Source organism: Sprattus sprattus (assembly GCF_963457725.1).
Source record: "Sprattus sprattus genome assembly, chromosome: 15".
Taxonomy (NCBI): Eukaryota; Metazoa; Chordata; class Actinopteri; order Clupeiformes; family Clupeidae; genus Sprattus; species Sprattus sprattus.
Window position 1 is genome coordinate 21,717,529 of NC_137913.1, and position 15,584 is coordinate 21,733,112.

The 15,584-nt window shown below is 40.7% G+C and overlaps 1 protein-coding gene across 1 annotated transcript; it reads right to left on the minus strand.

Moving 5' to 3' along the window:
• Positions 1–3,025: 3,025 nt before the first annotated feature.
• On the minus strand, positions 3,026–6,069 carry LOC308376346 (macrophage-expressed gene 1 protein-like; the record flags this gene model as incomplete). The annotated part of the gene is made up of 2 exons (XM_080852641.1): positions 3,026–4,729; positions 5,623–6,069. 2 exons carry the CDS (start codon positions 6,067–6,069, stop codon positions 3,026–3,028), a joined length of 2,151 nt encoding a protein of 716 aa, XP_080708767.1.
• Between the last annotated feature and the right edge of the window lie 9,515 nt (positions 6,070–15,584).

A 15,584-nucleotide genomic window follows, 5' to 3' on the forward strand; every position in this document is an offset into this window, starting at 1 on the left:
CAAGGTGTTTAGTCATTTCTCAGCAGGTACAACATTTAAGTAGAACTTCATTGAAAGAAAAATGCTAATGCAGTGCTTTACAATAAATATAGTAATTATGGTGTACTTTTTCCTAAAGGGAACCTTTATAAAAAATGTAATAACTGGAGTGGTTTGCAACAAACTAAGCTACAAAACATGTCATTTGAATTACATTGAGGGAGCTAGGCCTATCTGGCTGTTTGGCTCATCTTGTCTGCAGGCCTATGGAAGACACACCTTTCTGACTAAACATATGTCAAAATGTTGTTGCAGTTATCAAGATCACTTTGAATAGGGCCTTATAGGTCTAATTGAAAATATTGGAAATTTCTACCTCAAATCTTCTCGCCTCACGAGTTTGTCTTAGTGGCATTCATTAGACTTAAACCGCGTTCACAGTCGGCGCTAGATGCTTGGAATGTGCCACAAATGTTGAAGTTGTAGGCCTACCAGATCTGAAAAATGCTCACTTTTCAGCGACCACCTCAATAACCATGAACTTGAATTCGACAAATGCGTCCCGGGACCGCATATTATGCTTCCTCCAGAAGCGCTTCGAACCCTTTCGCCAGATTGGTCACGTCATTCAGGGGGCATCCAAGTGCTCACAAACTTTAAGGACGAACAGAATAATGTCACTTTTGTTCACTGCACGTTTTCCCACTAGCGAACTCTTTTCGCGTTTGCCTCCGAGCATATCTAAATATGTCTGAAAGTTTTATCCTACCTTAGTCAGTTTGTATTATTTCATGTAGCCGCTCATGTTTTAAACGTTAGGCAGACCTTTTTCTGGGGCACCTGCTCTGCCTTTCTTTTCGCCATGGTAGCCTATAACTGCTGGAGCAGAGACCGGCAAGAGAGCTAAAGGAAATGTTGTATGTAAACATTCTAACGCACATCCGGCTTGGTTGTCAGACAAGTCAGTATTTGAAATGTTTATTACCTAGCCTACATCCCCTTTGATGCTCAGATTTTTAAACCCTAAAAAAAAATCGTTTATGCGGTGTGAAAAATGTGCGCAGTTTGAAACATGTTGCGCGGGCTCTTCGACTGGCCTGCGCGTCGAATGTAGTTGATAAGTGGACGAGTCATAAGCCTCGTTTGAAGCAGCGTTGCCAGACATACAAGGTTGCCAGATTGGCCAGTGCAACCAAAGTATTGCGCGATGGCAGAGCAAGATTTTCGCATAATATAATATTTTTCAAATGTGCTGAGCCAGGTGGGGCCAAGCTATCTCACGGTGGGGCCAGACAGTGGTGTAGGAGGTAGAGAAGCAGTTTAGTGAGGAGAAACAGTATAGTGATGAGAAGATCCTTATATAGGTTCGTCTATAGGTTCGTCTCGCTATAGGTTCGTCTCCCTGCTGAAGCGTCTGGTAAGACGACTGACACTTCCCATCTCCCTGCTAAATGAATAAACGTGAAAAACGTTTTTATCGACTGCTACCTAACCTCTAATTGTGTACCATTTTATCGAGTGAAACCTACTAATTTTGTTTCTTGAAATGCAAGCGCTGAAAATGTGCATATTTTTTGGACCCGGAAGTCGAAATCGCGGATTGACCAATAGCAGCTTGGCCCTTGAGCGTGGCCGATGGGCCAGAAAATGGAGATAAACATACCTCGACAGCCTGATCAACTGCCTATTCAACATGGATCCAGAGTCAGCCTTAACTGAGCCCTGATATGAGCCACACTTGGCCAAGCCCAAGAATGATTCGTGGAGGTTTTAATGCGTCTCCCTCAAAAAACGGAGTTGCTAGCCTTCAAGAATTCGAAATTTAAAGTAGCATATCTCGGTAAGCAGAGTTCTTGCTGTGCTAAGTTAATGTCCTTGACTTTTGAATATTAATTTGGTTACTGACATGATATTATACTGTTATCTAGTGAAATGCATGTTGACATACAGCAATAGCATCAAAATAACATGCTTGTATCTTTGTTATATTTGTAGTGGTAAGATAAAACTGGTAGGTTAGTTATGTCAACTACCATGCCTTGTTCTGTCCAGTTATACAATTACATTTGTTTTTCATGTTCCACGTTTCCATTTTTTACACGTTTACAATTAAATACAATATTTAAAGATATAACATGTTGTCTTTTTTGGTTTGGCTTAGTGGTATTAACTTTGCAGATAATCCGTGGTAGATAACTTGTCATCCGCAGAATTGTGAGATAGAGTGTGAAAAGTATTACAGAGGGTAAGCACAATAAGTACACCAACCTTTCCAATAAACAAATGTTGTTGCTTATTATTATTAGTGTGCTTGCCCGTAGGGACAGCACACTATTGTTCTTCTTAAGTTTTCTTTATTCTCCTTTCTTTTAGTTTTGCCGTTTCTTTAAGTCATTTTGTGGTCTTTGCTGCATATTTAAATGTATTTAATCTCACTTTGGTGAATGAAATCAACTTCTATCGAAACACTAATGTATATATAGCCCAATTAAAAGAACCAAGAGAAAGGGAAAGGTGTCATTCATTCAGAATGGCCTTAATATAACTAGGTAATAAATAAGCCAGTGAAAAACAGGCATCTGTCCACATAATCCACATGTTCTGGAAAATTGTACTTGTGTTTATTTCAGTGTTTGTTAGTACAAAGTTCAATAAAAAGGAACATGTGCAAGAAATGTGCATTTAATTTGAGAACAAATATGAAATAGCCTAGCTGTGAAAGTTTTATCTTTTCTTAGTTTTTTACTGTACCCTCCCCTGCATTCTTACAACTATCAAGCCATTCACTCTTGTTTTCGTATTACCATTTATTCCACAGTATAGGCTCCTAATGTTCACACAAAAATGTAGTCAAGCTGTATCTTGATGCAGGCAGCTTAAGAAGGCAGATTCTTCTTAAGCAGCATTGTTAACAAAATAACTAGAATACGAGTAAAATTACATGTAAAAAGAATAGAAATTCATTCATTATGACACCTTTTTCTCTCTGCTTTCATTAGTTCAACCTTGTGGGGAGCCCAGACACTGAGACTAATACCGAGAGGAGTTATGGGAGCAAGTCCTGGGTTGGGCTTTCACCCTCACTCTCTGACCGCGGCCCAGCCTGGATCTCTCTCTCTGACTCCGTTTGCATTTTGCCCCAGAACTCCTCATATCCGCTGCCAATCAGAAGCCTAGTTCCCCTCTTCTTCCTCCTCATGACGACAACCGCACCTACAACTACCAGGGCAACCAGTGCAATTACACCAACAGCAATGCCAATCTTTTCCCCTACGGACATCTCTGAGTTCGGCAGCTCTGATAAGTTTTGGATCTCGTCAGCGTTGGCCAGTTTCCACATCTTTGTGTCTCCAATTCGGACCCAGGCCCTGCCGCCCTCGGTCATGACCGCCACCGTGTTGGTGGCCGCCATGTTCATGACAGGGGAGTTGGTGAAAGGCGGCAGGCGGATGGGCAGCAGCTGCCCCCCGGTGAAGATACCTGACTGGACGCAGTAGAGCACCTGACACCCGTCGCTTATGGCTGCTAGGTGCTGGCTGAATTTCGGCGGGCAGCGAGGATGACCTCCCATGAGTGGGTTGCCAGACGTGCAGCTGAAGAATCCCCCAAAAGCCACAGAGAATCTAGTGCCTGCCTCATAGTCATTACTCAGGCACACCATCAGTTTGTTGGCAAGCAGTTTTAGAGGGATGTAGCTGGGAGGACAGCTTTTAGATTTGGTTAAAGGATTCTGTACCGATGGGCTGTAGAGACCCCCAAAGAGATAACCAGAAGAAGCATTTGTTTCTTTGTTTGTAGAGCACCAGTATGTAATAACTTTGGCACGTCTGACATAATAGGAGTCGCCACAAACGTCTTTGCAGCATCTTTGAACTAACCAACAGGTATGGCATTGCCGATGGCATTCATAACGACTATACCCCTCCTCCACCACCTGAGATCGTAAAAGGGTTGGTGTGAAGGGCTCAGGACAGGAGTAATTACCAGTACCTGGGTTTTTCTGAGCTTGTGCATCACAAATCGTATCTGCATCTGGTGTGAGTTTGGTGCACTGCTGATAGACGCCGCCAAAGCTCAGCATAGTTGCTGGGCCTTCACAACTGCCATCATCTACATTGGCCTGAAAATTGAAATTCTGAGAGTCTGGCTTGACACACCCTGGGCGTCTGTTGATGAAATAATAGCGCTCTACAGCTTGACGCACTGATGTTGCCAGCTTGCGAACGGTTGGTTCAGGAAGGTCAGGAAACGCTGCCTTGGTAAGAAAGTAAGGCAGTGGCATTCCCGCACGGTCTATAGCTGCCAGATTGTTGAGGGTGCTTTCTTGCCATTTTTGCAAAGTGATGCCAGGGTAGAACAAAGCCCCACCGTGGCTTAGGGTCAGAGAATACGTCAAGTTTCCCTGATAACTGCGAGTTTCTGACGTTTCATGGGAGCCTTTGCCGTCAATGTTAAAGCTAACTTTATTGAAAAAGTTCAATCCGGCTGAAGCGCTCACAGTGGACCGTGAAGTATCACTATTGGAAACATAAGAGGCCTTCAGATAGTCCTCCTGCACCAAAGAAGCTCCTGCTTCAACTGTGGTTATCACGTGAGTGCCGTAGTCAAGGATTAGCTTCTCTGACAGGTAAGCTGCTTGCCGAGTATGATTGTTTTCTATAGCATCGGCAATTTCCTCAGCCTGATGGATGAAACGGGAGTCCAGGGTGAAGTCTGGATACACCTTCACTGTGTAGAGATGGTTCCGCACCTAGAACAAATTAATAGGAATATACCCAAATAGCAAACATATCAGTCCACTGGTAGATAATGTAACTAGTATTGGATATTCATAAAATAATACAAAATGTTATTCCTGGAATTTCTTTATATCCCTGTCATAGTCTATTTAAAATGTCACCCGCTTAAGAGTTCATGGTAGACTATTAGAAGGCTCTCAGAGTGAAAATGAGTTTTGACAATTAAAGACATATGTTATGCACCGGTAACGTCAATAAAAAATGTTACGGGTTTGTCAAAATGACTGAAGAAGTATAAATAAATACAGGCTGTAAACTGTTTTGAAAGGGAGTTGCAAGACGGTGGGCCGTGTGTCTCTAAATCACCAGCAGACCGTCAGCTTTGACCCTAGTGGGCCAACGGTGGTCCACTGGCGTTTTGCTATCAGGGAAGGATAAGATGCTAGAGTTTGTTTAATAATCAGGGACGTTTCAAATTGCCACAAACTCATCGTCATGAGTTTTTCACCCTGGGTTGCCTAATATTCTACCATGTGATGTTGTTTAACATACAAAACATATTACACTGTTTAACATGAGTTGTGTATGAGGGCAATAATATGTTTTCTATGAGAGCAATCTGTTCTCTTTACAAAGGTAATTAAAAAGCGGTGGTAATTCTCAGATAACTAGAAGAATAAACAAGATTAGAAGTAAACTACAATATGCTTATTTCTGGTGTGATTTATGTTTTTCTAAACTTAACATTTTATAACTGAAATTTAGACTACTCAAAAAAGAATGACAAAATAGTAGCCTATCACAGTATCAGACACAAATGTTATGCAATCCATTCTTGACCAGTAGTAAATTGTATCCATTTCTTTATTTGCATGTGCCATTTAGTTCTCCGATATACACCTACCTGTATACGGGCAGTAACAGCAGTCTCTTTGACCTGATGCGTCTTCATTCGTTGATTCTCTGAGGAGAACTTTGCGTTGAGGTCAGAGAAATAAGACACACCTGCGTTGATCGACTGAGAGGTGGAACTGTGTTGCTCGAGCCATGACGTGATGATATCCGAAGTGGTCTCCACTTCACTCACCTTCTGTGGAATAACAAACACTTCGTCGGGGATGAGATAGACTCCGTCCTCTGAGGTTTGGCATTGGGAATAACTGAAGTTCATCACTCTTCCCATGTCCAAATTACGGAGGTTGTCCCAGCCTCCACCAGGCAACACCTCTAGAGCCGGGATCGCTACGGTTTTCTGACAGTCGCGAAGTCCATTGGTTTGGCGAGAGAGTGGATGAGAGCTAATGGATCTACTGAGAAAGAGAACAAGCCAAACGACTTGTCGGAGAGACATTGTGTCCTCTAATGACAAACCACACAAGGCGGGGAGGGTTATAAATATGTTCCTGCATGGTTGCCCCTAGTCACGAGACAATAGCACGTAATGTTAATTTGGTTTCCACAGTTTCACCTTATGAAACTTACCTCTAGAAATAAATCACTTTCGCTTCATCACTGAGGATTTTTTTGCAGCTCCAACTTATGACTTTCTAATTGTTCTTCGTTCTTCAGTTTTTATCTTTGACTTGCTTCTAAAAAAGCTCTTAAGAGTTGCACCACTCTTGTCCTCATTAATGTATTATAGTCAGTGGTACTTTATGAAAGAGCATAAAGCTTTGGAACTTTGCCCACATGCATGATAACCCAGGTGATAAAATGTCCCGGAGGACTATCTGACAAAATGGAGCACCCCTAAAAGTTTCCTTAGCCCCCCCCAAAAAATTTTTTTATGTTTTATTGTGAGATCCTTAAATTCACACCTAACAACTGATTTAGTGAACTTGTTTTGTTTAACTTTTAGAGTTAGAAATAGTCTTGAAATAGTCTTGAGTGGCACAGGAATCCCGGCTGTTTGAGACTGTGGTGGCAAGCTCTGGGCTGGTTGTGAGTGAGTGAGTGAGTCCTGCGAGCGTCCAGACAGACGGTGATAACGTTTAGTAAACAGACTTGGAGCGACTGTCCGACCCAAGCTGGTGAAAGCTGCCATAATCATGCAATTATCACGCAGCCGAAACTGAGTTGGCCATCGCCAGGCTTCACTAAACCAGGAACTTTGATGTCTCTGATTTATTGACAAATGCAAACATGTGCATCTGTGGAGGGGATTACCCAAGGGTGTAGGTTTGCATATGGTCCATAGGGACTAGTCACATCCAAAGTTTGGGAAAGTAACAATTGTCCTCACAAATATTTAGTTAATTTGAATTGCCTAATAGGAAAAAAAAAAGTTTACAATATATTCGCATCTCTCCACGTGATGTATCAGAAAAGGCTACTCTACCACGTGATTTATCAGAAAAGGTATCTCTGCCACGTGGTTCATCAGAAAAAGTATCTCTGCCATGCCAATGCTGAGACCAAACCTACGCCCTTGGGAATACCACAGGAGGAATACCTTGGATCTAATATCAGCAGAGCATTGCAGCCTAAGCCTGTTCAGCCGGTTCCTGTAGAAAGCATTTCATATGTAAGATAGTCACTCTGAACGTACCAATGGACGGCTTATGTTTTTATAGGCATTGTCACATGGGAGTAAAGGGGAATTAAAAAATAGCCTTATAATTTTTAAGACTGCTGTCAGTCATGGGTTGTCATTTATAAAATGTTGCGTAGGAGCCATCCTTAATTTGATCTAAGAACTTTTCTGAAATGAATGAAGTGTGATTCAGAGAAAACAAACACCGCGTAAAAACAGAGCAGTTTCAAGGTGTTTTAGTGGCACTTTAACGGTGCTACAGACAACTGAAAAAACTTAGAAGAATAAGGGAGCGTGCGTATAAAGTGACAGAAGACATTAGTCGAGATCCAACTACCGTAATTTCCGGACTATAAGCCGCTACTTTTTTCCCACGCGTTGAACCTCGCGGCTTATACAATGCTGCGGCTTATTAATGGATTTTCCCACTTTCACAAGCTTAATGCCTGAGGGGAGGCAAACAGTAACTTTGCCTCAATGAAGGGGGCGTGCGAGAGCCTGAAACTCGACTTTCAATCGAAACGTGAAATGTAAAATAATGGGAGATCAATGCCGGAGCTAAAACGTGTGCTTCAAACGACGGGACAGAAAATAACTTGATCGACAACACACATTTAAAGCCAACTTGCTTTTGTAAAATGCTGGAACCTGAAGAATAGATTTGGCTTTAGACGAAGAGCGGCCAACAACCCGCAAGAGACTTTACTGCACTGCCTTGGCACCAAAGGACGCACTGCCCAACTCAGGTACAAGTTTAGAACAGGCTGTAGCAGCACTACCAAAACACTTTATTCCTAAAGTGAGCGTTGTAGTGGCCATACATTTCGAACGATCTCAACTATGACATGAGACGGTAGCTCAGTACATAGCTGCCCTTCGCGCTTTATGTGAAATGTGACTTTTAGGAAAATGCTGGCTTCAAGATCAACAGCTGGAACACTTGATAAATGACAAAATAAGAGAAAGATTGTTATTAGAACTTGATTTGACTCGCTGGCGATAGAGATGGAAGCGGCTGCCGAGCAGGTTAACAAAATGAAAACTGGTGGCAATAGTGCTCCAGTGCAGGCTATACAATCCAAGCCCCACATGCAATAGAAAAAGAACTTTCGTCCAGCTACTTCTCATGCTGGTCCCATTATGCTGCCGCTATGCCAACCTCCTCACTGCACAATTCCTGTTTCAGATGTGGCTCAGACAAGCTGTGAGAGAGAGTAAACGTCTGTCACATAAAGCGGTGGTTTCCCGCAGGCACGGGTCATGATCACGGATTATAAGATACGTTCTGATGGACAGATATATGAACGTTGGATGATGTAATTATTCTGTGTGATGTGCATAGATGTGATAAGATAGGTGATTAACACAAGATGGGTTTTCTGTGAGCATTGATCGGTTGTCCCAAAATGTTTAGCTGCGTACTCACCGGTTGCTTGTGTCTTCCGGGACCGTGGGAAGCAAACTGGGATGCAGGGCTGTGAATGATTTTCTGTGTTAGTTTCGCGCACCGCTAGGGAACCACTCATTGGGGCAGGGGTGTTTTTAGTGTATCTAACTTACTCTTTGATAAAGCATTTAACAGCAAATATCTGATCTGTTATCTGTTTCTCCTCTCAGTTCGCCAACAAAAAATGTGTCGCTCAAATCAGTCTCCTCCACAACATTTACAGATTTCCCTTTCTGCTTCTCATTTCTTTTTGAAAAACACTGTTTTGCGAAATGGTATTTGCCCAGGCATTTACTACATTGCTTACCAAAAGCGTGTGTGCCACATCTTTTGCAGGAGAATGAGTCCATCTTCTCTCTGCTGCGCGCACTGTGACGAGCATTATCAGGTCTTGAGATGGCCCCAACATCCACGTTTTCTTTCACGTTAACAACTCCCATTTCACTGAATGTTTTTAAGTGCTTTTGGGACAACTCACTTGCATGGCAAATCTTGATGGCAGCTCCGCTTCCCTTAGTAGCCTTTCTCTGACCTTTATGTCTCCATATTATTCCTAAAGTGAGCGTTGTAGTGGCCATACATTTCGAACGATCTCAACTATGACATGAGACGGTAGCTCAGTACATAGCTGCCCTTCGCGCTTTATGTGAAATGTGACTTTTAGGAAAATGCTGGCTTCAAGATCAACAGCTGGAACACTTGATAAATGACAAAATAAGAGAAAGATTGTTATTAGAACTTGATTTGACTCGCTGGCGATAGAGATGGAAGCGGCTGCCGAGCAGGTTAACAAAATGAAAACTGGTGGCAATAGTGCTCCAGTGCAGGCTATACAATCCAAGCCCCACATGCAATAGAAAAAGAACTTTCGTCCAGCTACTTCTCATGCTGGTCCCATTATGCTGCCGCTATGCCAACCTCCTCACTGCACAATTCCTGTTTCAGATGTGGCTCAGACAAGCTGTGACAGAGTAAACGTCTGTCACGTAAAGCGGTGGTTTCCCGCAGGCACGGGTCATGATCACGGATTATAAGATACGTTCTGATGGACAGATATATGAACGTTGGATGATGTAATTATTCTGTGTGATGTGCATAGATGTGATAAGATGGGTGATTAACACAAGATGGGTTTTCTGTGAGCATTGATCGGTTGTCCCAAATGTTTAGCTGCGTACTCACCGGTTGCTTGTGTCTTCCGGGACCGTGGGAAGCAAACTGGGATGCAGGGCTGTGAATGATTTTCTGTGTTAGTTTCGCGCACCGCTAGGGAACCACTCATTGGGGCAGGGGTGTTTTTAGTGTATCTAACTTACTCATTGATAAAGCATTTAACAGCAAATATCTGATCTGTTATCTGTTTCTCCTCTCAGTTCGCCAACAAAAAATGTGTCGCTCAAATCAGTCTCCTCCACAACATTAACAGATTTCCCTTTCTGCTTCTCATTTCTTTTTGAAAAACACTTTTTTGCGAAATGGTATTTGCCCAGGCATTTATTACATTGCTTACCAAAAGCGTGTGTGCCACATCTTTTGCAGGAGAATGAGTCCATCTTCTCTCTGCTGCGCGCACTGTGACGAGCATTATCAGTTCTTGAGATGGCCCCAACATCCACGTTTTCTTTCACGTTAACAACTCCCATTTCACTGAATGTTTTTAAGTGCTTTTGGGACAACTCACTTGCATGGCAAATCTTGATGGCAGCTCCGCTTCCCTTAGTAGCCTTTCTCTGACCTTTATGTCTCCAATGCCAAACACGATCTGGTCTCTCACCATCGAGTCCCTCAGTGTTTCAAAATTGCATGACTGTGCTTTTATCTTCAGGTCAGTCAGAAAACTATCAAAACTTTCACTTTCCTGCTGAATTCTAGAGCGGAACATATATCTCTCGTATGTCTTATTTTTCTTAGGAGAACAGTGAGCCTCAAACTTACTCAGCACTTTATCGAATTTTGCACCATCACCCTCCTCATCAAAAACGAAAGTGTTGTACACTTCGACGGCTTCTGGGCCAGCTGTTGTAAGCAGTAATGCTACCTTTCTGGCATCCTGCTTTGTATCCAGTCCCATGGCCTCCAAATATAGACGAAACCGCTCCTGAAAAAAAACACGCCAATTGCTGTCGACATTCCCAGTCAGCTTCAGGTGTGCCGGTGGCTTCAAACTTTCCATCATGTCGCTGTTCACAATCCGCTTCAATCTTCAGATTCTGTATTCACAGCTGTTTCACTCCTGCTAACATGTTTTGTTCTCTTCAATAAAGAACTGGATTTTTTAATTATCTTTTGATTTCCAGTACAGAAATCACATAACAACGATGTTATTTGTTAGAGCCACATGTTGTTCACCAACAGTAGTAGCTATTCTATTAATATCAGTAACAATACTGACACCTAGTGGTCTGAGGTAGAATACTATGAATCACCACATAATTGTTATTAAAAACTATATTTGCGATTGCACAAATGCGTTTCCAGTAACACATGAGCATGATTATTTTAACGTGGGATACAGGGCGTCTTAAGAGCATGAGAGAAATCAATTTCCCAAAGTCATAAAAAGCTTACTTGGCTTTGTCAAATGCATTATCACGCAGCCGAAACTGAGTTGGCCATCGCCAGGTTACACTAAACCAGGAACGTTGATGTTTCTGATTTGTTGACATATGGAAACATGTGCATCTGTGGAGGGGAATACCTGGCTTCTATGTTCAGCAGATCATTGCGGCCTAAGCCTTTTCCTGTTAAGCCTGTTCCTGTAAAAAGCATTTCATATGAAAGATAGTCACCCTGAACGTACCAATTGACAGCTTATGTTTAATCAGTGGTGGAAGAAGTACTGAAGTTTAGTACTTAAGTAAAAGTACAAGTACCCAGGAAAATGGAAGTAAAAGTAGAAGTAAAAGTACTACGTCAACAATCCTACTTAAGTAAAAAGTAAAAAGTACTCACTTTTAAATTTACTTTAAAAGTAAAAGTAAAAGTACTCACGCAATGTCTCTCAATGTCTAGGCTGTGCCATTTTGATTAAGAAATAGCGACTGGTAATAAATGCCTCTAGAGATGTCACTACTAGTAATAATTACAATTCTGCAGATGACAAGTTATCTACCAGGGATTATTTGCCATTAAGCCAAACCAATAAAGACACAATTTTATATCTTTTAATATTTTATTTTATTGTAAACGTGTAAAAAATGGAAATATGAATCATGAAAAACCAATGGAGTTGTTAAACTGGTCAATGCAGAGTTTTATGCTCTATTGAATGCAGAAAAGGAAAAAAAACATATTGAGTAACCCAAGACTAGGCATTAAGTTTGCATGCCAGGCAATAACCAGTCAATAAAAAAAAAGGCAAATCTTCACGTTAGCTTGACATTGCTAAACTACCAGCTTTATCTTACAACTACGTTAAATAAATAATCAAGGTACAATCGTGTTATTTTTATGCTATTGCTGTATGTCAACGTGTATTTTGCTAGATAACAGTTTAAAATCATGTCAGTAACCGCATACGATATGCAAAAGTCATAGACATTAACTAAGCATAGCAAGAACTCCACATAACTCGACCTGTTTCTCCAAATTTGAAGGCGAATGTTATGAGGTAGATGGGAAACGCACTGAAACCTCCACGAGTTATTCTTTGGGCCTCTGAACTTGAACATGTCCTCAGATGAGGCTGAATCTGAATCCATGCTGAAAAGTTGTTTGTTAGTCAGGCTGTTTGTCGAATGTTTAGCAAAACAGGCAAGGCTACCTTAGTGCTGCTGCCAAATACACACTCTGCTGTCATTAGAGCTGATAGAGCCACCTGATTGGTTGAAACGTCCTAAAGCAACGCAATCCATATTTTCGTGTAGGCAACATTTTGGCGAAACTGTGTTCATAAAATGTAACGAATAACGACACATATTGTAGAAATGTAGCGGAGTAAAAGTATAGATAATAGCTGCCAAATGCAACGAAGTAAAAGTAAAAAGTATGCACTATTATTTTTACTTAAGTAAAGTACAGATACGTAAAAATGTAACGAAGTACAGTAACGAAGTAAAAATACTTCGCTACATTCCACCACTGTGTTTAATTATAGGCATTTTCACATGGGAGTGGCAACAACAGGTGGCAGCATTCCTCTGCCATTATGTTCCAAACAGCACATTCATGCCAGGTTTTGTAGGTTTTCTTATCTAGCACAAGAACCTCTTAACATTATGGAGAACATTGGAAGAGAAATGGCATTGACACTGACATTTAAGACTGTCAGTCAACAAAGTCTTGATATCGAAAACATAAAGGTAGCCCCTCAGATAAAGAGTTTGGTTCAGGTTAAAAAATGTCAGTATGCCTTCAACAGAGAAGATTAGATGCGCCTGGGAACAGGACCTTGGCGTTCAACTCTCAGCAAAGACATGGGAAGTTTGCCTAGATTTCATCCATACTTCATCTTTGTGCCTTAGACACAATCTGATACAATTTAAGATCCTACACAGGCTTCATTTCTCTAGGGACCGGTTGGCTGCCATTTACCCATTTACCCAAACACTGACCCCAAACACTGACCCACATTGTTTGAGATGTCATCAGGGCATAGCTACTATTGGGCATATGTTTTGGGCCTGCCCAACACTTCTTCTAAATTTCTGGACCCAGATATTTGAGGCTTTTACACATATGTGTGGCAGGCTCATTCTATGGGGCGCCGTTTGTAAAATGTTGCACGTTCTAAAATCCTGCTCAGTTTTGGCACATTTAGCATTATAATACGGGGGAAAAAGCAAGACAATATTCACATGTTACCTTTTCAAACATTTAGAGAGAAATTGTTGTTTAAGTTGTTGTAAATAAATGTTAATGTTAATGTTAAATGTTATATGTAAATGTTATATATATATATGTAAATGATCAATGTAAACGTAAATATTAAATATAAACTTAAATGTTTAATGTTATATATAAATGTTAAATATAAGTGTTAAATGTAAATGTAAAATATAAATACTTAAATGTAAACGTAAATGTTAAATGTATATCTAAATGTTAAATGTCCGAATTATGTTCAGTCTACATTTAAGATTTGGCGCCAGAACATTACAATATTTACGGTAATTCGCTCGTGGAGCGGGATATGGTGTTGGTTGCAGCACTTGTTCCCAATGTAGGTCGGTTTTGGAGAGCCGCCCTAACGCCAGCTGCAACAGCTCTCTCTATAATTAAAGCTAAATCTAATTAATTTGGACTTGCCATCTTGTTGTCTTGTCGTTATCTCGTGAATAAAAGACCGTGCTTTTCTCCATTCAAAAAACCCGTTGCTTCACGAGCGAATTACCGTAAATATTGTAATGTTCTGGCGCCAAATCTTAAATGTAGACTGAACATAATTCGGACATTTAACATTTAGATATACATTTAACATTTACGTTTACATTTAAGTATTTATATTTTACATTTACATTTAACACTTATATTTAACATTTATATATAACATTAAACATTTAAGTTTATATTTAATATTTACGTTTACATTTATCATTTACATATATATATATATAACATTTACATATAACATTTAACATTAACATTAACATTTATTTACAAAAACTTAAACAACAATTTCTCTCTAAATGTTTGAAAAGGTGACATGTGAATATTGTCGTGCTTTTTCCCCCGTTTTATAATGCTAAATGTGCCAAAACTGAGCAGGATTTTAGAACGTGCAACATTTTACAAACGGCGCCCCATATCATTCCACCAGACCCTATCACTGCTATCTTTGGTGTTAGAGCCGAGGAGGTTCAGACCTCTACATCCCAAGTATATGCCATTGCATTTGCTTCACTTTTAGCTAGGAGACTTATCCTGCGGCAGTGGAAGTCTGCTAATCCCCCATCTTTCCTTTGCTGGGTAAAAGAAGTCCTCGCTTTTCTACCCCTGGAAAAACTGAGGTACTCTAGGGGTACATCCTCAGATAGATTCCATAACACCTGGAGTCCTTTTCTACAATTTGCAGATAATCTATCCTTCTCTTGATCCTCAATTGCACACATGACAGCTGGACGGGTGGGGCGCTGCGTGCAGCACAATTGCATTACTTACATTACAGTCATTCACTATCAAAACTTAGTCTATACAGGGTGTGTTTACAATGTTACATTTGACCTCAAAGGTGGCATTATCATTATTATTTATCTTTATTTTTATTTTTTTTATACATATATTTTTTTAAGTGTCCTCTTTCTTTGACGTTGTGTATGTGTGTGTCTGTATGTATTATATGTACCGTTGGTGGGTGAGATCAGGGTTATTGTATGTATAATTGTACTGTGAAAACTCTGAAAAATAAAGTTAAAACAAAAAAAAATGTTATATGCTCTTATCAGCTACTTTTTGTCTTTGAAATCATTCTGAAAACCTGATTAAAGATAAGAATGCAGGGCAATTGTATGTTTCCGAAAAACCTTGGGAAATTAGTTCAACCTCCTGTTAGGTTGACTTGTGTGGGAGTTGGGGTTACACAAATTAAATGTCTTCGTCTGAATGATTACAGAGTGACTAGCTTTTATGCGGACCACATTTGAAAAAGCATTTTCTTCAGACCGAGTTTTGGTCTGTTTTTTGTGCGTGTGCGTGTTTGCAAATTTATTTATCCAATTTATGCCCCTCTAAATGGCGCTGGCCAAGTTTCTTAAGATACAGTGATTGTACACATTTACAGTGGATATACAGTAATGCAAAGGGGAGATCAATTAGCCTACTTGACGTGCTACAAGAAGTCCAGCCTATAGGCACTGCCGTTGTGCCCCGGCTCAGAAACTCAAAAACGACCAGCTTTAACAATACGACGTCACTGATTATGACCAAAGTTTTTGTCAGTGATCAATCA